General features: G+C 46.0%; 1 protein-coding gene across 5 annotated transcripts; it reads left to right on the forward strand.

Annotated features, from left to right (window-relative positions):
• CNR1 (cannabinoid receptor 1) lies at nucleotides 6134–24073 on the forward strand. Of its 5 annotated transcripts, XM_021392422.1 has the most exons (4): nucleotides 6400–6994; nucleotides 8138–8324; nucleotides 13582–13681; nucleotides 13827–24073. In XM_021392422.1, exon 4 carries the CDS (start codon nucleotides 18737–18739, stop codon nucleotides 20156–20158), a length of 1422 nt encoding a protein of 473 aa, XP_021248097.1. In that variant the 5' UTR covers nucleotides 6400–6994; nucleotides 8138–8324; nucleotides 13582–13681; nucleotides 13827–18736; the 3' UTR covers nucleotides 20159–24073. The 5 variants fall into 5 exon arrangements, with proteins under 5 accessions (XP_021248099.1, XP_021248097.1, XP_021248096.1 ...); XM_021392421.1 differs by having other exon boundaries at nucleotides 6400–8324; XM_021392424.1 differs by lacking the exons at nucleotides 6400–6994; nucleotides 8138–8324; nucleotides 13582–13681 and adding an exon at nucleotides 6134–6358 and having other exon boundaries at nucleotides 18676–24073.

Below are 24896 nucleotides of genomic sequence, written 5' to 3' on the forward strand. Positions count from 1 at the left end.
GATTTCCTTTGTGTCAGAAAAATACAAAAAATAAGGTTCAAAGGCAGCATCCCCAAGGTCAAAGAGGCCCATCCCCTCTAACACAGCATGAGGAGTAACATTCCCTGGTAACTTCCTTTTTCTACCTAGAGTAGTGCTTTGTAATTTTCACGTAATGAAATGAAGTTGATGTGCCTCAGCCAGCTTTTAATTCCCAAGGAACAGGCACAAATGCTGTAGTAGGTGCTCAAAGTTGATGCATCATTAGTGGAGCAGCTCACAGACTCTCACCCGGAGCTCTAGATGAAGATTCAACCTCTGCACAAGAGACTCCCAAATTGGGATCCCAAAGCTCACAAGACTGCTGCCATTTGCTCTGGAGAGTATCATAGAATCACAGGATCATTAAGGTTGGAAAAGACCTCCAAGATCACCTAGTCCAATTGTTGACCCACCCCCACCATGCCACAAACCATGTCCCTCAGTGCCACATCCATACAATTCTTGAACACCTCCAGGGACAGTGACTCCAGCACCTCCCTGGGCAGCCTGTGCCAACATCCCACCACTCTTCCTCAGAAGAATTTTCCCTAATATCCAGAGTGAGTCGATCTGAAACTGCATTAAGCAGAGCACATAGAGATGAGTAGTTTGCAGCACAGAGACCACTGGAGTTGCAGAAGCCATACAGTGCTGCTCCAGCCACAGTCACCATGTTGAGGCCTCACACAGAGCACAGAAGCTTCCTTCCAGCCTGCTGGAGCTGGCTGAGAGAGAAAGGAAGGAGGGGGGCACAATTTCTGAGGGTCCTTTCTCAAGCATAAGCAAGTGTGTGTCAGGCAACAGATGTCAGGAAAGCAACTCCTCACCCCAGATCAGGGCAAGTCTTTGTTTCAAAGCAGAGGTTTTGCACCAGTCTTCTGACTGTTCTCATTTCTCCACAGCTGGTGGAAGGAACATGACACAGCACAGCATCACTGCCTTCAGAGCAAAGGAAAAAACCTTGTTAGTGCCCTGCAGTGCTACCCACAACACAATAGGCAAAACAATACCAAAAATCAATACGGCAAAAGATTGAGCTCAAGCGCATTCTGTTTGATAGGGCTATTAACACTACTGTCAGTAATAGGTTAAGACTTTTTTTTACAAAAAACATATGCATTCTTAACTGTGTTACATGTCTCTCTCATCTTCCTAACTCATTGAGTTCATAACCTAAATTACACAGAACAGGGCTAAATTGTTTTGTCATTGCTCAACTCCAACCTAAAAGGACAAAGCAAGAAGCAGAAGAGAATAATATTTGGGGAACTGGAGAGCTTCAGGGGGTAGTTAATGATGGGACAGAGACTTGAATACCTGCATCACCAGTTTTAATTTGATTCAGGGGCAGTAGTGACGCAAAGTCATTTCCATATGATAGCTGTTCGTTTTCCTGGGTGAGAAGAGTTGGTGGTCTCGGTCTGTTCCTCGCTGGCGGACATCTGCATCACAAAAACCAGCGCCACATTGCTCATTCTCACCAGCTGGCTGCGTCGAAAAGCCAAGGTCACATTTGGGGAAGGGGCAGGGCCAGCTGAGCAACAGGCTGAAGCATGCTGTGGGGAAAGCCCCGAGCAGGAACACTGCCATCCTCGCCTGTGACATGAGCAGGGACTGCCTGCTGTCAGCTCGACCTTGCACAAGGGACCAACGTCTGACTGCACATGGAGCTGGATAATTAGCAAAGCCCCCAGGTAACCCACTCGCTTTCATGGATTCTATCATTCTCTGAGTGTTTGGGGTTTTTTCATTATTTGCTTTGATGGCAGTAAAGCTACTTCTGGGCAATAACATTTGGGTTTTTATTGTTATTATTTGCAGCGCGACAGTGCCTGCAGGTCATCGCCAGGACTGTGGCTTTAATAGATGCTTAAACTACTACTGAGAGACAGTTCCAGCCTCGATAAACATATCACTGAAATAGAAAAGCCTGACAGTGGCGAGAGAAGTGAGATACCGTTATCCTCCTCAGCACAGGAAGACGAACAGCAGAACCTTCTGAGGGGCTGAGCTCCAAGGGCCAGTGAAAGCTGTGGGTGTTCAGTAATGCTGAAAAAAAAGAACAGAGAAATCAGTTTGATCAGTTTCTGGGTCCCGACCTAACCTGGTCTGTTTGGTAGAGAAAAATGTCAAAAAGCTGAAAAATCATGTTCCCACGAGACACTTCTATCTGCTACAGCAGGGCCTGATCAGTGGAGATGTTCAGGCTCCCAGCTCTGTCTGTTAGGGAGAGGAAGCCAGAGTGGGAAATGCTCAGGATTTAAGGTCTTGTTTTGATAGTAATTTCTATCATGGCCCTCAGGATAAGCAGAAGCAGAACTGCTGGTGACCCTCTTCGACCTTTTCCAGAGATTTTATGGCTGTGAAACCATGGAAGAGGTTGTGTGCACCCTTCATTCTCGGTGGGATCATAGCAGCAAAGTCCCCTAAGCCAGACAAATAAAGATAAGGCTTTGAAACATGCAGACAATCTTCTAAATTAGGAACCTGACATAAGCGCAAATCTTTTCTCTCATTTCTAAATGAGTTAAGAAATTGCCACATAAACCTTGGGAAAAACCATTTGTTTGTGAACAGGACAGGAATGAGAGCGTTAGAAGACAGTGTACTTCCAAATGCCTCTTGGGAAATCCTTTATGTCTTGTATGTTCTTTGTATGTACCACAGATGGTGATAAAAAGGAGCAAAACCTCCAAGCTTATCGCATGAGGCGGCAGCAGGAAAGACTCTTGACCAGGAGAGATGGGGAAGTCTTGCAAGCAGCCACAGAACTCAAGTCTACAAAACCAGGATGCATGTGATCTTTATGAGACCACTGAACCATCTCACCTGATCATTATATGGATTTTTGCTAAGTAAATCTTCAGGCTCACTGATTAGGCACATCTGATCAAACCAAATGGATAAATAAAATGCTTTGCTACTGGAATACAACATTCATAAAGTGATCAACAATGTTTATTTTCTCTAAAAATATGAAACACAAATATTTTGGGAAAAAAAAAAAGGCTGGAGGAGCACAAATTGGTGATGTGTTGTTTAGGAAGAGCGCAGGAGCATCTGGATTACCTCATGCGTTACCCTCATTCCTCTTCTTTCTGAAACAAGAATTGAAGGAAGTCACAGCTGCAGTAGCACTGTGGGCAGCCAGCAGATATCTGACCAACATTCTGCTTTGGCATATGCTAAATGGGAGCAACCGAGTGAAAAGTAAGAACTCTGCTCTCAGTATCAGAATCGTTGGGCTTGGAAGGGACCTCTGGAGACCATGGAGTCCAACCCTCCTGCTAAAGCAGGTTCCCTATAGCTTAACTCCATGCCCATCTCTTTCTTCAGACCTCATCACTATTACGGAATTATTTTCTTTCAGCTGGTAACAAGGCTTAAATTCTTTCATAACTGCATGCTCTAAAAAGGTGGGCATGTACATATTCTGGAACTCCACATGGAGTTCACATGGCTGGGAGCCCCACAGATTCAGGAATCTTTCTTTTCCTAGGTGTTTGGGATTTAAAACTTCGCTCTGAATTAGGATTGTGGTAATTCTCTGCCTCAAGAACATTGTGAGGAAAATTAATTACAGCTCAATGGAAACATGTTATTCAAGTTTTCAAATTTTGTATTATTTCATAATATATAATATCAAATGAAATATTTTGAAACCAAAACTCATTTTGAAAGAAGAAATTGAAACATTTAGCTTGGAAATGTCAAAACGAGATGTTCCCACACTGTTGGAACATCCCTCCATCACTTTCTCTTTTTTAAATGACATTTTCAGTGAAACCAACACAAGTTTGCAGAGTGGTTTGATTTTGACAGGGCTGTATTTTCCAATGGAAAGCTGTTCCGAGGTTTTCCAACCAGCTCCACCAGGAACAGGTGCCGCAGGATCGCAGCAACCTTCCCTTTGGCAAACTGCTGCCTTAGAAGCAAGATCCTGGATGAGCGCAAGGCACGAGGGGGCAGGGGACGCCCCAAGAAAGCTGGGAACATGGTGCCTGAGTCACCCCTGGCTGCATCTCAGCACATTCCGCCTTCCACAGCACGGCTGCGCCTGGGGACTGAACTGGCAGTAGCAACTGTGGGGGATTTTAGGGGAAAGAATCTTAGTGTGTAGGCACGGTTGCATCTCTCAGCACCGCAACTTACTTCCCTCTCTGCCTTCTGAGTTTAGAAGCAACAGAAAGGAGTGCCCCGAGGCTGGCGTAAATCCCAGTTCAGGATGGGGATCTTCTAACAAGGCCCGGAGGTGGAGGCGGGATGAGCAGGAAGCAATGCACGCCCCGAAATTCGCTGATTTCTGTCCAGTGACGTCCGCTGGATGTGACTTGCCTGTGTGAGGAGATGTGTCCCTCCCTCGTGGATGCGGAGGAGAAGCTTAACCCAGTAGGTTCACAGGGAAGGCAGAAGTGGCAGCCTCTTTCAAAGAAAGAATCACTTGAAAACTCTTAGTCCTCTGAGGAGGAGAAGTCGGTACCTTCTGAAACGGAAAGGGAAAGAAAAATCTGCTCTGCTTTTACTGCAGCGTTAAATGAAGTTCCTTTTACACACCAGCACTTTTGAATTACCAAGCAGCCTGACTAATATCAGAAGCTTGAGTTGGGCACAAATGAGTTAGCCTTTTTTCTTCTTCACTTTTCTCACAGGAACGCCACTTGAAAAAATTTCCTTTTTTTCTAATTTAACGATTACCTTCAAGAAGAGCTGGCGGCGGGGAAAAATGTAGGCAATAATTATGATCGAGCAGTCAGTATGGAACCAGGTGCGAGGAACAGCTCGGCAATGGGTCCACACTCCTCGGCCTGCTTCCCCAGGGCCCTGAATGGCTCAGCCCTGGGCCTGACTGCGGAAACCTCCTGGGGTGATGGTGTTCTGAGAGCTGGCACCTCTCAGGCTGAGCACCCGAAACACCACTACCCTATCTCCATGGTCCCAGCCAGGGAGAGCGTAGCTCCATCTGTCTTCTTCTCCCAGCAATGGAGAAGAGCGTTCCTCCGCCGCAGGCAGATGTGGGTGGACCAGTTAATGTCTTTAGACACTATGTAAAATGATAAATATTTATCATGTTTCTGTATTAATACATGTGAAGACAAATCCATATTTATGACACTGCAGAGGGAGAAGCACACTGAGCAAAGCCAGCTGGCTATTATACTCGTTAAGAACTGGCTTTGGGATCGGCCCCAGCCCTTCAGTTGCGCCTGCTGTCCTTGCGCCTCAGAGCCATCCCAGCCCTCACCTGAGGGATTCTGTGATACCTCTGGCTGCCCCCATGATGGCTGTCGTGGCAGCACATGTATACCAAAGGCAGGACAGTCCGCCTCGGGGATAACAGGGAAAAGGCAAATAAATGACCGCAAAATTCAGCGCCGGCAACCAGCACACCCAGCACAAGGAGAGAGAGTGCCGGTCAAAGGTGGCAGTGGCCGAAGCGCCTCCAAGATTCATGATGGAGCCCAGGCCATCCCACCTTCGCGTGCAGCCGCTCCCGCGCCCCCGGGGCCGGGCAGGAAGTCTGCCCCAATGCCCCCACGCCGCGCCGGGAGGTGCGGTTGCCCCGCGGGACGCCCGGCTCTCTGCCCGGAGCGCCCTGACGGCGGGGAGGCGCGGGCCGCCCTCGCGGCGGCCCGCGCAATGCCCCCCCGCCCCGGCCCGGCTGGTGCTGCCGGCGGGGAGTCGCGGCGGAGCGCGGCACGACGGGGCGAATCGTTATCGATAACATAGAGCTTCTCGGTGGCGGGGGAGCAGGCGGGCGGGGCGCGAGGCACGGCCGGGCGGCGAGGCGCCGCTCCCCGTCCCGCCGCCCACTCGCCCACCCCCGGGCGGCGGGGCGAAGTTTGGCCGCCGCCTCGCTCCCCCGGCGCTGCCCGTGCGTGCGGAGCGCCTCCGCGGCTGCCAGGGCCAGGACAAAAGGCACATTAACACGTGATGGGAGCCGGGCTTCATAAATGGGACCGGAGCGGGGCGAAAGGCGGGGGGGACGCTGCGGCGGGCGCCCAGCGGCTCGTGCTGCCTCCCCGCGCCGAGGCGGCGGGCGGAGGCGGCGGAGGAGGTCCGGGGGCGGCGGCCTGGGGCGGCCCGCGGCGGAGGGGCGGCGGAGCCGCTTGAGCCGGGCGAGCGAGCGAGCACGGCGGCGGTCGAAGAGGAGGCGCCGAGGGGAGGGAAGGGGAGGCAGCCGGGGGGAGACGTCTCCCACCTCCTCCTTCCCCTCGCCGGCACCGCCTCCTCGGCGCTCCCCAGTGCCGGGGTGCCCGGGCGGGGCGGCGCTCCCGCTCCCTGCCGGGGGTCGGCGCGGCCGGAGCGGGCGGGGGACGCGGCCGGTGCCGTGCGGAGGGTAAGGAGGGCGCGGGGCGGACGGGGCCGGGGGGCCGGCGCCCCGCGAAGTTTGTTAGCGCCGGGTGACGCCGCCCGCCCCGACGGCGGAGCGGCCGCGGGGCTGAGGGCTGTGCCCAGGGCACGGCCCCGGGGATCGGGAGGCTCAGGAGAACCGAGGCGGAGGCGGGCGGGGGCGAGGTGCCGGCGGACGGGCGGCCGTGCCCCGGCGGCTCCGGGCTCTCGCTGGGGCTGCGCTGACCCAGGAGCTTCTCTCGTCCCGGCTCGGCGCTCCGTTCGGCCCCGCTCTCCGCTCGCGTCCCTCCGCACTCCGCCGCGGCCGGGATAGATAGCGGCGGCTCGTGATGCTGTGGGCAGCGCTGCTCCGCTGAGCTGTGGCACCGGCTGCAGAACGCCCCGGCGCCGGGCTCTGGCTGGGTTTTGTCTGACGTTCGGAGGTGGGGAGGAGGTGTGTGTGTGTGTGGGGGGGGGAGCAGCAGGAAGGGAGCGAGCGCTGTAAACTTCACGCGGGGTTTGTCATGTGAAACCTTCATTTGGTCCGATACCGTTCGGAGTGACTGGAGGGGTTTCTGTTACATGGGCATCTTTTTGTTCCAAAGACGTCTGCACCCCTCCGTTGGGAGCACCCCTGGATGAGGTATGTACCGAGCGCTGGCAGGAGAGAGCTCGTTGCCGTGATTGCAGTTTGATTAAGTAAAATGGTGTCAGATGATGAGGTCCGGAGTTTTTTCTTATTGCTAAAATTATCGTGCTATTTTCTGTGTGCCGGTAAATGATCACAGTAACAGTTTCGGCGTCTTCTTTCTGAAGAAAAAGGGAGGAATGTAACACGGAGACAGGTAGCAAAACACTCCTTCTTGAGTATCTACAAGTTTAAAAAAAAACAACAAAAAATGCAACATAGCGTGGCTTTTTTAACCTGCTAAAGGTGTGGCAATGTTTCTTATTTCCTTATATGTATCCTCTTGTTTTCATTGTTATTGTTCACCTTTCCTTAAAGGAATATGGCATTCTCAGCTGGGGGTGGCATTGCTGTTCACACGGATCGGGATCATGAGAAGGATCGGGTGCTGTGTGATACAGTATTGAACAGCAATACGTACAGCACAGAAAAAATTACTTGGGAATTCCTAATTAATTCTTCCCAGATGACACCTTGTACCCATTGCTAGCGCAGGTTTTCTCTTCTCAGGAAAGGAGAAAAAAAAACGTGTGATTGTAGTAGAGATATTTGTTATGCAGGCAGAGTTTATTAAATCAACTGTAAAAGAAATGAGTATAACGTCCTTAAACAGTTTAGAAGAAGAATGTGTAATCCTGATTTGCTTGAGGTTAAAATTAGTCTGGTAGCAACCAGGAACATCTTTGCTTTATTATCCGCTGCTCTTCGGAATGAGAGGCACAACCATTTGAATAAAAGCATTTTAAAACAGAGCCGATAAAAGCTGTAATTGTTGGGTTGAGCCAGCAGGCATCTATTGCTGAGGGGGAAAAGTTGGCAAGGGAAAGAAATGGGTTATTTGCTGTGAATTTATCCCACCAGCCAGTCAGTAACACGGAAACCCATGGTAATTAAATGGAGATACCTGCAGAACTCCAGGTGGGAGGGGAAGTGGGTTTTTGGCATTATAGGGATGAGCCTGTGGGTGCCTTTCATCCTGCCTGTTGTTCTTAGGTGAATGGTGTTAGCTGCGTTGCATAAAAGACACCATTAGGAGTCTTTATGCTCTGCTGAAGGAATGGCACCTCATGGCCAACGCAAGTGTTTCTGTGTTCGCAGGTTTCTGATTGGGCAACAGAAGTTTACAAAGGGAATAACTTTTTTTTCCGGTCATTTCTGACTTCCATCCCTCCATGTGGTCATCCCCAAGTGCCGGCACACTGTGGTTCCACTGAGAATTTGGTGCTGAAAGTGTTACGTGCTAGAGAGGGAGAGCTCGGGTGGTTCTCCTCTCTGGTGGATGGAGGTAGGTGAGGAGGCTAAAGGCAGGGGAGAGCCTAAACCTCTGTATTTGCTTAGCATCACCCCAAAATTCTGCAAACAGATCACCGTTCCCAGTTCCACAGGGAAGTTTCATGCAGTGCTTCCACTAACCTGATTTCTCTATTTGTGTGTTTTGGAAGAGGAATCACTTTAGCTTCTCGTGTGTAAACTTGGTGACCTCTCTCCAGCTGTGCCGTCAGCTATCGGCATCTGCAGAATTCATTTTGTCAACAGTGATTTCTCTTTACAGATGTCTGCGTTGGCTTTATCTCATTCTCCTCATGAAACAGTAAATGGTTTTAGATAGTTTTGCTGCGATTTCCCAAAAAGGTTGGGCTATCTGCACTGATGAACGTTCTCCAAAACTACTCATCAACCACTTACGTGAGAATTTGGAGGTTTTTCTCCTTGGTAGCAGCAAATTCTCACAGTCTTCTGCTGATTTAAAATACGTACTGCAGGCGACCCTAGCACTGGGATTTGGCCAAGTTCAAAGCAGCTGTGCAGATGGACAGAGAAGACAGAAGGCAGAGGGAAATAGACCCTTTTAATCATAACAAGGCTGCTCTTGTTTTCCTATCTATAGTGGAAATGCATGCCAGCCCCTTGTACTTAAAAGCAAGCTTGCAAATGTGCCAGAATAGACAGCAACAGCATTTGTTATTAATGCAAAGTTAAGAACGTGACAACCTGTCTTCTCAGCGTTGCTCTTTATGTCTCCATTTCTCTCGTGCTGCTGTGCCGCTGCGGAATGTGCACGTCTAATTGCTGTTGGTGGGATCAGAATGCACCCAGAACTCTGGCTCAGGGAAAGTGCGTGGCTTTGTTAATGCTCACCGAAACCAGCAATGACCTGTCCTTTTGAAATGGTTGTAATGACTTATAAATCAATTGCTCATTAGAAAGAACTTCTCTTTTTTCCTGAAGGTGCCATTGTTACCCATGAAAAATGGTCTGGTTTGCAGCATAAGGTTTTGGACCACATTTCGTTGCGACATGCGTGCCTCGTACAGGGGCATTATGTTTAATGCCTCTCTTCAGCGGGTGCATCCGTTTGTGATGGAGCTGCCCACGTCCAGATTACAGATAAAGCAGCTATTCCACTCCTGTGTCAGCTAATAAGGTGTCACTCATTATACTTCAGCTGGTGGAACGGGCTGCTTTGTGTGCTTCAGATGTTGTCTTGTTTGTGTAGATCAAGGCTGGATGGCATCCCATTTTACTTCATCCTGCGTTAACCTTTTTTTATGGCAGTTGTATATTCTTCTCGGGAAGGCGTGCTTACTCACTACAAAGTACTGAGCAGCAGCAGTTCGTTAGGGAGTACTGCAAATTCCATTTCAGCCCTCGCTGGAATAATTTTCATATCTTGCATTTTAGGAAAGCTTTCAAAGTTTGTACTTCGGGGGGTTTGGGGCTTCTACCTTCCCTTCCTGGCAGACATGTGAAATGTGCTCGCTGCTCTGAGAATTCATTATTTTCGCCCATTTCTGCCCCTGTTTACCACAGTGCAGTGCTGGATTCCAGTCTGTGCCCATGCCTGGAAAATTATGTTCAGTGGATTTGGAGTGTGTACATAGATACCCATGCGTATATGCACTTGCAAAGTAATTTTTACAGGATCTCAGTGATAGATGTGCTAATTTTAGATGATCATTTTTCCCCAGGAAGGCTGCGTATGGGGGAATTCAGAATGACATTCAGCAGTTATCATGCCTGTAATTTTGTACCCACACCTCTAGCTTGTCTGTTGTCCTCTGGCACCACGAGGCAGAGTTTCTATGTGACAAACGCTACTGCAGGGTTTGTGAGACTTCGCATAGTTGTTCTTCTAGGCATGTACATATTTGTGTGCATCTGTCCGCAAGCTTAGGCATATGTATGTATATATACACAGACACAAATAGAAATTAATAATGTCCCTTGATATCTTTTAACCATTTCTCCAGATACAATAAAATACTGGTTGGGGTCTCTGCATTTTGTTGGTCGGGTTTCTTTGATATCACATCCTACTGTAATTCTTTCTCACTTCTCTTTTTCTCTCCTTCTCTTTTATTTTTAAAAGAAAAGCATCTGCATGTTTCAAAGACATACACCATTGCCAAGCAATCTGGTGTAGTGGCTTAATATGCTGGCAAATAATTTCACAAGTTGTTTGTGTACGTGAAGACAGTATATTTGAATATCATTATATTTGGATTGTAGCTATGAAGAGAGTTATCTGAGCTTATTTAAATTTTATGAAAGTCCAGACAGCTCCAGAAATGAAAGAACACATTATGTTTTTCATCGCAGTGTGTAGTTCTGGCCTTTACTTGTGCCAGTGGTGTGGGACATCACACTTAACCAGAGGCCTTTCTGTCCCAGCATGCATCTGAGGGCTGCCTGTGCTTGGTGGCCTGACAGCAGTTTTTGGGAGGAGTAGCCTCCTGAGGACTGGAGTAGAAGGAGCACTGCTTTGCAATGTGCTGCTGTCCTCCTCGGCACTAGATTTGTGTCATCATCTGTGAACCCTGCATTCCGTTTTTCTTTTCGATGTGTTTGTCCATGGTATGGTCCTTCGGTTTTAACATCCTGCCTGTTTTTTTACCTCTGAGGTGTGGATCCTATGCTTCATTTTCCTAAGGAGCTTGCTATTTCTTCATGTGCCTGCCCACATGGGCTGTTGGTCTCTGCCGGCTGTCCCCGGCTCAGTGCCTTGTGTCTGTCCGTACCCTCTTGGTGACCTGGCATAAGATGGCTTCTCAGAGCTCTTTGCATCTTCCCTTACCCTTCGAATACAAATCAAAAATGGGCTTTCAACAGAGAAAGCTGTTGCCTGCAGAGCAGTTGAGTCTGTTCTTTCTTTAGGATGAGATCTGAAAATCCCACTGGCTATATCCTTCAGCTTGTGGAGGCATCTCTGAAATACTCTGAGCTCAGATCAGGGAGGTTTTCTCTCCTGAGTTTTCTTCTTCACCCAAACTGCTTTCCCTAAGTTGATCACAAAGTCAATTATTCTCCTTCCCCAAAATCTTCATCCCAGGGGCTCCTTGTCTTCTTCTCTTACATTTCCCTGGTTTGCTCCCATCTCACTTGGAGACATCCTTTCCCCTTTCATCGCAGCCCAGATCACACCAACCATTTAACCACTGCTACCTCAGCTTTCAGCATCTTTGCTGTCTGGTGAAGACTTTGATTAAAACTTGTTTCTGCCAGTTTCTCACAGGGGGAAGGAGGAAAGCAGTCATGCACTCTGTGTGGTTTATTAAGATTTCTCCCTGGAGCCTGATGTTTTTTTCCTGCCTTTCTAGTTCTAATCCGTACTCTTTTAATAAAGCTCACTAATATTTTCTATCGCTACAAATTCTTGACCTTATTTCTTCTGCTCCGGCTGTTATGTTATATGGAAGCTGTTTTTTTTGGAGTGCTTAGCTCGTTCTTTCTGCTAGTAAGTGTGTTTCTCCCCCACTTTCATGCTCCAGACACCAGGTCCTTCTGGGGACCTTTGGTGTTTAGCATCCAGTGGAAGCTGTGTCCTTGATGCCCTGCTCTGCTCTTTGCAACTGCTTCTCTCTCTTCAGCTACATCTCGTGTGCTGAGCTGATGTCTCTTCTCGGTATTTCCAGGAAATTGAGCGTTCAGTCCCCATCTCTTTTGCACCTTGCTGGGCTTCTCTGTCCCCATGTGGCATTTATGTCGATTCTGCCCAGCAGTACTAAGTGTCTGCACCTTTTGACATTAGAGAACGGTGAGAAAAGATTCAGGGAGTGAAGTCATTTTTGCTGGAATATTGAAATCCAGGATAAATTCTCTTGTTTAAAAAAAAAAAAAAGTTTGAGAGTTCAAAACTGACCAACTTGATGAGTTTTCACCTGTTTTCTTTCAAATGTCTATTCTGTTGCACTGTATCAAACTATTCTTACTACCTGCTATTTCTCTTTTATTGGGAAGTTGGTCCCACAACTGGAGCTCCGCTGTTTCCATTTCATATGAGCCATACTTCAGCAGCCTATTCGTTGTCTCCACAAACCCTGTCTTTAAATACTTGTAATATATATATGAACTATGAAAGGTCCTGAAATCCTATTTCACACCCTGTTTTTGTTATCTTAGGACAACAAGCTTTGCGTCCCCTCCTTGACCCTGGAGGACAGGCAGACTGGGTGGCTGTGCCACCATTAATGCAGACTGGTCATCCCCTCTCAGTACTTTCCTTTGTCCAGAACAATTGTGTTTCTCAGGCGGAGAGGTTTGGAGCAAAATTAGAGCTTTGAAAGGTTTTCATGGCCAGGTGGGGCAGTTGTCCCCACTCTTTCCCCTGCAGCTGTGTGAGTTGAGACACCAGTTGTGATCCTTGGTGACAGAGGGCTCCAATCTGTGCTTCCCACCTGCCAGGCATGCTGGAATATCAGTCAGTGCCTGTATTTCTGGTTGTTTAACTCTTGGTACAAAGTGGAACAACTCAAACAGTTCAGAGAGGGCCGGCAGAGCAGAGTTTGCCATCATGCTTGCTCAGGTCGCCCCAGAGCAAAGTTTAGCTCTTCTGCTCCAAACAGGGCAGAACTTCATCCCTGCTTCAGAAGGGCTTCAGCCCCTCTGCTCTGAGGTGGCTCTGTGTGCCCTGGCTGAGTGGGAGATGAGACATGACCTCTTTCCTTTGTGCCCACAAGGCCTAGATACACACCTCACCAACACAACTAAAGAGGGAGGAAGTGATATTTTCTTCTAAAAACATTGTCCATCACGAGATAATGCTTTGGGGTTTTTTCTTTTTTTTCTTCCCCAGTTGTTTGGTTTTTGTCCTTCAAACTGTTTGCCCCCAAATTAGAACAATCCAGCCCCCATCCTGCTAGAGTGCAAATGGAGTATTAATGAGCATAAATAACTGGGTAGCTGTGATTTCTGGCTAATTAATATTCAACTTACAAGAGATATCTGTCAGCATAAGAACTAAATTGGGTTCAGCACTTGTGTGCAGCTATTACCCCATAGCTGGCAGAGTGTTGCTGTAAGGAGATAGGAGCCTAAGAGGGGTGCTGTCCTGGCTTCCGTGCTTTATCCTGACTCCTCACTCAGAGAAAATTCCCACTGAAGGGGGTGCAAGTGTTCCTGAATTAGGAGTGACAGTATATTTGCCATTTGTAGCCTAGAAGTTGCCCAGTATTGGAGATGAAGTAGTAAAACAATAAATAGGAAAGGAGTAACATGGCTCTCCTGTTCTCCCCAACATTTTTTTTTCTTGTTTGGTGTTACAGAGTCTTAGAGCAACATTTCTCAGGCTCAGTTTCTTTCTCTAAGGCATAGAAACCTCGTCCTGTCGTCGAAGCAGTATTCCTCATCACCGTATGGGATAAGGTAATTATTAGCCATATAAATTTTCATTTTATAGGACAGTTTTAATTCCTGGAGGCCAACTGTTACTGTAGTAGATCTCAGTTCTCGCACATGTTTTCAGCTGACTGCACATGGTTATAAATTACTGCTCTTTCTCCTGAGGCAGTATTTCTGGACCTGGTGCGGTTGGAGTCCCAGCATGCTCGGCACTGTGCAGACGTGTCAGGAGAAACAGCTCTCCTCTGAAGGACTTGCAAGCCTTACCACGTGGGAGCAAGGAGAAAGCATTTGCGTATCTTTGTGCATTCAAAACTGTTTCAATTATACCTACTTGTCCTTTAGCTCGTTCTTAATTAGCTGTCGGTATCGTAGAAGAAATGTATAAGTATGGAGATCAAAATATTTTAAAATAGAAACTAGAAGGGTTTGATTGTGGATTTCCCTTTCTTGTTTTGATTCCTTTTCTTTTCATATCAGCACTTTTTCAGTTATCGGTATAATCACTGTATTGCTCGTAATTACTTTCTGAGGAAGAACGTCAAATGTTCACTGTTTCTATTCAGGCTATTAAAATTGCTCTATCAATCATCCTCTTTTGAAAATTATAATAAGTTCTACCCTTCTTTAGATAACTGCTAAAGCTTCCCAGCTCTCCTTCTCTCCCAAAACAGCAGGAGAAAATATATCACAGCATTTTAAGAAAGTCACCTTCTTGTTCCCTGTGTGAACTGGTCCTGTGACTAACCAGAAATCAAGAGGAGTTAGAATTCTCCCTGTTGTCCGAGATGGTTTCCCAGCCTTTTACATATTACTTGATTTAGATTTTATCTGAGGGGTCTTGGTACTCTGCTAGCACCCAGGCATTCTGCTAGGCTGTGCATAACCACGCAGCAGAGGGCAGTGGTAAGATTTGCCCCTGCCTTCACCCGTTCTTCAGATATGAGGTGTGGAGACTTACAAAGTTGAGAGTGTCTTCAGCTCTCAGCTGATGTTTAGTATGTTTGGACCCTGGCAAAGCAGACTGGAAGTACAGGGCAGATGAAGTTAAATCCAGGTCTGAACACAGCTTGCCGATGTGTTCATAAAAGCCGCTCCATCTAGTGGCAGCCACTTTGCACAGCCGGTCTGGCAGTGCCAGCCAACTGCCCCAGGTTTAGGGGAGAAGTGGCACCGTCTGAAGTGGTGTGCAGCTACTGGCTTTCTGGTTTTATTCTTCAGGATAAGAGACACTTGAGGTTTTTATCTTTTTTTAAATCATGATCCATCATCAGAATTCATTACTTACTGCAAGTTGCTGCATACACTCACATAAATACACTGACAGTTTTGAGTGCCGGCATCGGCGAGAGCTCTTACTCATCTTTAATCACCATTTCTGTTCTTTTAAAAGCCATTTTAAAATAAGCAAAGTTGTAGAGGTCATCTAGGGAAGGGAGCAAACTGAGAGCTTCAGGGACTCGAAACCTCAGCAGGAAGAGGCGGCTCCTGGCTGGGCAGGAGGGCTTTCCCTCACCAGGCTCTGGGCTTAGCTGCAGCATAGAGCCCTCTCCTGGCACCTCCCTCCAAAGGGAAGGATTGACATGAGGGACCCTCATCTGTGAGGGAGACTGTAAGAAGCCGCAGGGCTCCCAGGAGCGATGTTTGCAGGTCTCAGGTCATTGGTTTGGGCTGAATTGAAACAAACCGGGAAGAACTGGCCACGTGGCTTCTGACCGTTCCAATGGGGTGCCCCGCGCTCACGGGCCGTGCCCGCCAGGTGCCCATCTGTGCCTGCAGACAGCGGAGCTCAGCGCTGACGTTGTGTGACGCCAGCCTTCCCACCTCACCGAACAAAGGGACCAACTTTTTGGTTTTTGTCAATCCGTGCATCACCTCAGACCCCGAACTGGACACTTCTGGTAGCCCTGATGCTGAAGTCCAGCCTTGTCTTCAATAGGCAGCCATGGAAAACATTGCTTCAGTGCATTTCGGTATTATAGTTTATACTGGGACAAGCCAGCATCTAAATTAAGATGTACTAAATGCCAGTGAAGTACAATTCCAGATCACGTGAAGGGCTGTTTTACTGCAACTTTAATAAAAATCAACTGCTGCTTGAATAGGTGCGTGCAGGCATACTGCTAGAAATTTCCAATTATGATATTCCCAGCAGCAAACAACAACAAAATTAATGTCAGCTGCATCCCCCAAAGCCTAAACTGCACCACTAATGAACTCTCAAGTACTCTCAAAGAAAACTCTTTGCAGAGACAATAAGCTAGAAATTACTGTAGTAATCTGAATATAAAAATACAGAGAAAAAAAATCATTGAAATTCAGAGTAAGACTTGCTTCTCCTGATCCCATTAACCACGTTGTTAGCATAGCATATGCATGCATAGTGATATTGTCACATAGCTCACTGACACCTCTAAAAGAGCACAGAGAAATCCTTGTTCTTTCATTTGTATTTCAAACAGAGGTAGGGGTTGTAGCACGGCTGGCACCTTCTGATGAGGACATATACTTAACGTGCCTTCAGCAGGGACTAGCTGCCTCCTAACAATTTGTTTGTCTGTCTGGCAGAAGTGTTTGGTTGCATACGATTTTCAAAGCTTTACTCAAACATAATCTTCTCGACATGGGGCTGTGGCTGTATTTATTAAAATGGTTGTCTATCTTCTGACAGAAATAAGGCAAAGTAACTGAGTACCACAGCCATCTCTGCATGCTAATAGAACAACTTGGGTTTCGCTCCTGTTTTAAACTGGTGTTATAATGCCAAGCCCAAAGTTGCCAGATTTCACCCAATGCACACTTGACAGAAGGGTCATTTTTGCAACACATACAATCTTCGAAATCTACCAGGAACAGCTGTAAGGCACCTTCTGGAAGAAAAATACCTTACGTGTTAGATTATTGCTGTTCATTTTTTAATGTGCACTTCGGCGGCATTTCCCTCCCGCACTAATCAAACCCTCAGAATTTTAAGTCTTTAATATATTTCAAGCTTATCTGATAATTATTTTTTTACTTGCGGACCAACAGTGTCTGCAAAAGCTGACACAGTGAGTATCTGTGTTGCATATGGGACTGTCCTGTGCATCCTGGCTTGCTTGTAGCTCTTCTTGTAAGCTGCACTGTCGTTGCAGTATCTTCTGAAAGTGAGGGTTCATATACTTCCTGTAGTGCTATGTGTCTAGGCCTACTGAATAGAATGGGAAACATTCTATTAATGAACTATGGAAGAAGTCTCAGTTGTTCAGATACCAAGTCAACGCACACTATAAATATCTCAGCCACCAAATGATCTCAGCTTCTTTTGGAAATCCTCATGGTTTCTCCTCTTTTAAGTGTTACTGTAGAATTGTAGAATCATAGAATGGTGTAGGTTGGAAGGGACCTTAAAGATGATCTTGTTCCAAACTACTGCCCGTCTTTCTATCAGTTTATATGGAAAAACTTGGGTAGGCTTACTTGGGAGGTTTACTCCTTCAGAGTTGTGATCAGTAAGTACTCTTGATTTTGGTAGTTAATCTCTGGTGGCCTTTCTGGACATTTATTGTCAGTTGTGTAAGACGAAGAGGTTAGGTCAGCACAAGCCTGTGTTTGGCATCAGGGATTTCTTGAGTGTCTCAGACAATTTCCTCCATTCTAAAAGCATGAAAAAGTTTGCTTTTGTTACTGCTGCTGATGTAATCATCTGGTGCCCCATAGCAGATGCAGAATAGCTGAAACAATGATTCTAGCTCTTTGCATTAACTGACTGCCGCTCTGGCAATGGAAGGGGACCTAAAGCAGGTGTTCAGTGCATATTCAGGGAGTGTTGTGTGGACAAAGTTACATAAAGGAGCACAGCATAAAAAGAGCTGTGAGACCTGTCTTACATGTTGATGTACAGGTGATGCTCAGATGCTGATATGCATGCTCTCCCAAGGGTACCATGACAAGGAACTACATCCTGCACAAATCATCAGCCTCGAGCCATCAACTCAGAGACCGATGGCTCCCTGGGCACCTGGCACTGCTGTTCCCCATTTCTGAGAGAACTGAATGTCTTCAAGGGTGTCCACAATTAGAAGAGCTATGTTGCCGCGTTTCTGACGGGAGCAGCGGTTCCTGGGTCCCCCTCACCTGGAGTTTTGGCCACAGCTTCGCTCTGCTGCCAAACCTTGCATCATATTTTTCTAAGTGAGTGTGAACTCTACTGATGGAGGCTTCTGATCCAGACAGAATGAGTCACTGTTACACCTGCTGAGTTAGCAGTGCTGCTTATTTTTCCTGAAATTGTGGAGAGAGCTAGGTAAACACCCACTTCCCTTGTAGTCCAAGCATCCTAGTTATGTTGGTTTGCTAGCAGAAGTTAGGAATTGAATACCGAAACTTTATCCAGGTTTTGCATTTATAGAAAAAAAGTAATATAGATGCCGATCAATTTTCAATAAAAATCTCAAGATCTTAGTAGACCTCAAATTACTGTAACAGAATTGTGTGAATATGCAGGCATACTGGGTGAACCATGAAATTCAGAGTGCGTGGCTCCTTCTCTGTTCTCTCTGCATTGTCAGGTTTTCAAAACCCTTGGTGCCTTTTGGAAGGAAAGCAATAAAGGTGATGATTCAGTTTAATGCTGTTCCTGCAGTGGCACTTGGTATTATCTAAATGAAGCAAGCCCAAAGAGTATTGGTCTGCAAGGCACTTAGCAATCAGAAGCTAAGTTCAGATCTAGAGAAAAATATCTTTCTGGTGGAGTAGCTCAGAACGTTTTGATGAGAAATGAAAATTACCTTTCTGTAGAATACTCAGTTCTCTGTACTTCCAGTTTTTTGCGCCACTTCTAGGGTAATTCAGTTTCAGTGAAATCCGGGTGATTTCTTTCTGAGTGCTCAAGTCATTCTGACTCCTGCAAGTGGCAAAGGCTAGAGCTGAACTGAATACAAGAGGAAGGTTGTTTTGTTTGACACAGTTCAGCTAAGTTGTTTGTGGAGTTTGTCTCCCTGTTTATCTTAACAAAGTTTGATCTTTTCCCCTTCTAGGATTTCCTCAGATGTCTTTTTCCATCCCCCGAGTCTCTTTGAAACCAACAAGACTGAGGTTATGAAGTCAATCCTAGATGGCCTTGCAGATACAACTTTCCGAACAATTACGACAGATCTCCTTTACGTGGGCTCCAACGATATCCAGTACGAAGACATGAAAGGCGACATGGCATCCAAGCTGGGATACTACCCCCAGAAGTTCCCTCTCTCCTCCTTCAGGGGTGATCCTTTCCAAGAAAAAATGACTGCAGGAGATGATCCCCTGCTAAGCATTATTCCCTCAGACCAGATCAATATCACAGAGTTTTACAACAAGTCCTTGTCCACGTTTAAGGAAAATGAGGAGAACATACAGTGTGGGGAGAACTTCATGGATATGGAGTGCTTTATGATCCTGAACCCCAGCCAGCAGCTGGCCATCGCCGTGCTGTCACTCACCCTGGGCACCTTCACAGTCCTAGAGAACCTCCTGGTCCTGTGTGTCATCCTCCACTCCCGAAGCCTGCGGTGTAGGCCCTCTTACCATTTCATTGGCAGCCTAGCTGTGGCTGACCTCCTGGGCAGCGTGATTTTTGTCTACAGTTTTGTTGATTTCCATGTTTTCCACCGGAAGGACAGCCCTAATGTCTTCTTGTTCAAGCTGGGTGGAGTTACAGCCTCCTTCACCGCCTCCGTAGGTAGCCTTTTTCTCACGGCAATAGATCGGTACATATCTATACACAGGCCGCTTGCTTACAAAAGGATTGTAACCCGACCAAAGGCTGTCGTTGCATTTTGTGTGATGTGGACCATCGCCATTGTAATAGCTGTTCTTCCACTGCTTGGCTGGAACTGCAAAAAGCTCAACTCTGTGTGTTCAGACATATTCCCTCTCATCGACGAGACGTACCTGATGTTCTGGATCGGGGTCACCAGCGTCCTCTTGCTATTCATTGTCTATGCCTATATGTACATACTATGGAAGGCGCACAGCCACGCTGTTCGCATGATTCAGCGTGGCACGCAGAAAAGCATAATCATTCAGAGTACGGAGGATGGTAAAGTACAGATCACTAGACCTGATCAAACTCGTATGGACATCAGGTTAGCCAAAACATTGGTCCTTATTCTAGTCGTTTTAATCATATGCTGGGGCCCTCTCCTCGCCATAATGGTGTACGATGTCTTTGGGAAAATGAACAAGCTCATCAAGACTGTCTTTGCCTTCTGTAGCATGCTCTGTCTGCTGAATTCAACAGTGAATCCCATCATCTATGCTCTGAGGAGCAAGGACTTGCGACATGCCTTCCGGAGCATGTTCCCCACCTGCGAAGGGACTGCACAGCCTCTGGATAACAGCATGGAGTCTGACTGCCAGCACAAACACGCCAACAATGCAGGGAATGTGCACAGGGCTGCTGAGAGCTGCATTAAGAGCACAGTTAAGATTGCCAAAGTGACCATGTCTGTCTCCACAGACACGACTGCTGAAGCGTTGTAAGTCAGAGACTTCTCAGCGTTGTGAGAAAAGGAGTTAGTTAAAAAAATAATAATTCAACAACAAAGAAAACCAAACCCGTGGCTTAACGTGTTTGTACCCTCCTGTAATATCTTTTTGGTTTGTCATTGTAAGCTAAGCAATGGTTGTGTTAAGAGCATTACCATCAGCCAGTTCTTCGAGTTTTACAATTAGGGATCCAAACTAAATTTTCAAAAGTTGTGGTTTTTTTTTTCCTCCAAAAGCATTTACTGAATAATAGCAAGTTTCCTGAAAGAGCACAGAAAAAACACCAAGCTAGCAAAAGTTCCTTTTAGGGGCGTGAAGAAAAATTGTGAAACCTAATTGAAAACTAATGCATCCTAAAACAATACCATTCAATAAGAAAAAGCCTTGTAATCATGCTGTCCATCTCAATGTGAAATGTATTTCACGTCTGTAAGTAACAGGAGTTTTTGATTTTTTCCAAAAGCGGCAGTGCTGAGTTTTAGAAATTTTGTAAAATGTGTTGTGTCCTGTGAATTGTATGCTGTTTTATTATGTGTTATTGATATTTGTCTGATTAAACAAAGTGATAAGGTAGATTTATGTGGAAATAATGTGAAATGTGATATGTAAACCCCATTGAAAACACTTACTGTATTTGAAGAATTCCTATGAGCTATTTTGGAAATTTTACACTTCTAGTGGTCTTCTGTGGACTTAGGGGAGAGGCTTCGTGTTCTTTTACTAAAATTACTTCCCTACTGCCTTTTATTTTCACATGCATATGAGAATAACAGCAAGAGAGGAATAGAGGAGGAATATAAGAGAGGAATGCACTGGTTCAGACTTTTAAATACCGCTGCGTTTATACAGAAGGACATTTACTGTTGTACAGACTATCTCCCTCCTCTCGGGTGTTGTGTGAATACGAACACTGAAGCGAAGGTCCCAGATTTTGGCTCCTTGAGTCACGTGCTGGTGCTGGACTACTGAAGACAGCATGTGTCCGGCTCCACGTGCAATGTAATCACTGTGCTGTCGATGTATACTTGAAGTGTGTCGCATTCCTGTATCCCAGGTTTAAGCCAATTCAGAGCCTGAGATGCTGGACTCCAGCCTTCACTCAAAGAGGAGGAAGTATTGTCAGATTTAGGCATTTTCTTATTGTGTGAGCGTGTATATAAATAAATATCTATGTGTGTGTACGTGTGCGTGTGTGTATGTAAGTATACTAAGTGTGAGTCATGGTAGCATAACTAAGATAGGATACTATGACCAAATGTAAGCTATATTTCTTGTTGCACGCTTTGCACACAAATTCTGTTTCTAAAATTGAGTTCTTCCAGATGATTACTGATGAAAGTACCGTATTACAAACATACAGATCCAACACTGAGGGGGGTATCCATGTGCTAGAGAAAACAACCTTCCAGCTGTGCTTGAGAATGAGGTGCAACGAGGCAGATCCGGGTGTGAGCCAGCACTACCACTGGAGTGGCTGTGAGGGTGTTCCTGGAAATGGAGGACACCAGAAATAAAGAACTGTTTCAATCCTTACGTATTCAAATCTGATTGTGTGAAATGAGGTGATTCTTGCTGTGAAAGTAGGATACAGAGGACAAGGTGTGATTTCATCAGCTTTGAGGAAGGTGAAGTTACTCATGAAAATGGAGACTCTGCACTGTAGTGGGATTGTTTTTGCAAGCTGGGATTTCCACAAGGAGGATGTTGCTAGTCTTTAAGGCATGGATATTGTCTAACATTGAAGGTACTGTGTCCTGTTCTCTGCTGCCTTCATTTTTTGGACTGTTTCCTCACGCCTCTCCTAGCTGCTTTCTGACAAAATGGCTGTGAGTGGGGCCTAGGCCGCTAGCTGCCTGGTGCATGCCACAGGTGGGGTGACTCCCTCAGTGACACTGGGCCAGCAGCGCTGCTGTCCTGCAGCGGGGTTGCATAGGGAAGGAGAGCAGGGTGGTAGCCTTGAGGTTGCTGGCATGTCTCCGTGGCGTTTGGATGTGGTAGAGCAGGCAGAGTAGCTGGTAGCACAAAATGCCAAGCTGAACTTAGCTGGCAGCTCTTTGGTGGCAGAAGTGGCTGCGAATTCAAGGTGCAAAGATGCTGCGTGTGATGACACCTTGCAGAGATCTCCTCAGAAGAGGTACTGGGCAGCAAAAGATATGGGGTTATTCTCTTCCACCTCCCTCCCTGCAGATGACCTGAGTGGTGGGACAGGACATCCCTCCCCTGAGTAGGCCAAGGCAGGTCTTTCTCGTACCTAGAGGTAGTCCTTCCTAAAGCAATCCTCTTGGAGAGGATGGGGGAATCCCACTTAAAATGTAAAGGTATTTTAAGAGCCATTTTTGAAACTGTCTTCTTGTGAATTAAATGCAAACTTTGTGGACTTTAGTTGTGCATTTGAGTTCTAAATTTTATGTGATAAATCATGGGACAATGGGGCTGTCTTGGCACTTAATTTGGTGCTTACTGATAGAATAAGAAATAGCATCCTGTGAAACGTTACCGTCTATCATCAGGATCTTCATTTGCATAATGAGTTTTTCTAAAGCTCTGGGAACTGTGTCGGTTCACTTAGAACCATTTATTCAAGAGGTGGCAACCATTCGCCTACAAGTTGCACATGGAATAGGACGGCCAATTCATTAGCAAAACCTGCTGCCATTCCAAGATAAGCTGTACTTCACCTTCAGCTCTAGCAGTTCCCCATTTGCAGCTGACTGCCTTCACCTAGCGATAGCGCAGCCAACCTGTGCTCCACAGCCACCCACACTGTCACCACCCAACCAGCGATAGTCACCATTATGTGTACCTGCAAACTCCAAGTGTCGTGTAGCTGTAAGAAGATCATCCGTGTCACATGCGTGCAGAGTTAGATTCTCAACAGTCTTGTTTGTATATTTGTATAATATAATCTCCGCGACGCTGTGCAATCGATATCCGCGTTTTCTTGCACTGGTCTCTGGATGAAAATTTTAGTGTGTCTGTTGCAAGATAGACAGCACATTTTGCCTGCTGTTCCTGGGCTGAATGTATGTAAATAAGTGGGAAAAAAAAGTCATCTGTACAAGCAGTGGCCTAAAAAGTCTGTAATTGTAGAGGAGGGCAATTGTCGAAGTTGCTGTGACATCTCAAATACTACCTTTGAATAAACTGTTTACAAGGTCTCTTGGGATGCTGTCTCATAGTGAAAAGAAAATATTTCCTTGTGATAATATAAGGTAAAGAAATGGGGCTACCTGAGCTTTTTATTTCCAGTGTTTCAAAGTGGAGAACTTAACTCTTTATTGTCTGTAAATCTAACATGATTACTTCCTCTTAGAAGAATATTGTATCATTAGATGTTTGTTTGAGCTGGTAACATCCTCGCAACTGCTGCAATATTTTTCATTAGCAACCTGTATAATAGTTTGTACACAAGTACTGTTCAGATTGTCATGAAAAGTAGCTTTGACCATTTACCTACCAGTAGCAGAATAGTATTTCTGTAAGATTTCCAGTGTACTACTACCATATCATATTTTATTTCTATAATGTAATTAAACTGTTATTTATTCAAGGAAAAAAAAGAAGTATTCCTCTACTTTTTTTGTTTTCCAAATTTTGAGGTAATGAGGAAGCCACGTGATGATGCTGCCTCATCCCACAATCTGGTGCTCTACGTTTTGTTTATAAATTTGTCTGTCAGGTTCCAAAACAACTGCTTAAACAACTTGACGACAGGTTGTCAAGCTTTGTGCGGTTTAATTGTACGCTGATATCTTTGAAGGAGAAGGTAGATTATGTATTTGTGTATTCAGTACTATGGAGACGAGAGAAATGACATAGTTAAAACTGAATCTCCTGCTCCATTATGTAGGCAATTTCCCCTTTCCTCTTTATTAGCAAAAATGCAATAAATCTCTTTTGCCTTCGTCAGATGCATATGTTTGCACATAGATACCACATTAGGAAAAACTCGAGAAAGACAAAACACAAAAGAGCAAAAGAAAATACAAATAAAACAGTGCTGCCAACAGCACCACCAACTTAAAGTAGTCATTGGTGCTGTAAAGGCAAGAGGCAAACAAAAATTGGTCTCATTTTGGCCACTGCCAGTGGGTAAAGAGCTATGGGTATGTGCTGGGGACAATGGAGTGGTCCAACAGCAATGCACAAAAGCTGTGCAAGAAGAGCAAACTCTGCCGTCCCAGTGCCTACTGGGCACACTACCGAGCTCACACCGCTGCCCATCCACAGCTGAAAAGATGGGCAGAAAAAACACTTCTACTCTCCTTGTGATTTCACGCGCCCAATCCAAAGCCCACCAAACACCATAGAAAGATCACTGCTCATTCAGAGTCAGTTTTCCATTCAATTTAATCTCAGATTGCCTTACTTAGGTAATTTTCCTTCTCCATGTTCATAGTTTCAAATCAGTGGGCATCTTCAGGGTGTGAAATGAGCATGCCCAATGGCCTTGAACTGTGGTTTTGCCACACTACTTGTCTTTTTGAAAATCATATTACTGATAAATTGAAATATCCTTGACAACACAAAAGGAACTAGAAATGAAAAATTAGATCTTAATCTTTAACTGTATGCTACATTTTATGAAGGAGTCTGAACATTTCTGCTGAAAGCTCTCACTACCAAAACAGCCAGGGAGACAATTCCTTCTGTATTCACACATCCAGTGGAAAATAAGGGCTGTGCTGCCGCAAACTGACAGTTCCTCTTGACAGTGACACCTAACTGCATC

Source organism: Numida meleagris, chromosome 3 (assembly GCF_002078875.1).
Source record: "Numida meleagris isolate 19003 breed g44 Domestic line chromosome 3, NumMel1.0, whole genome shotgun sequence".
Taxonomy (NCBI): domain Eukaryota; kingdom Metazoa; phylum Chordata; class Aves; order Galliformes; family Numididae; genus Numida; species Numida meleagris.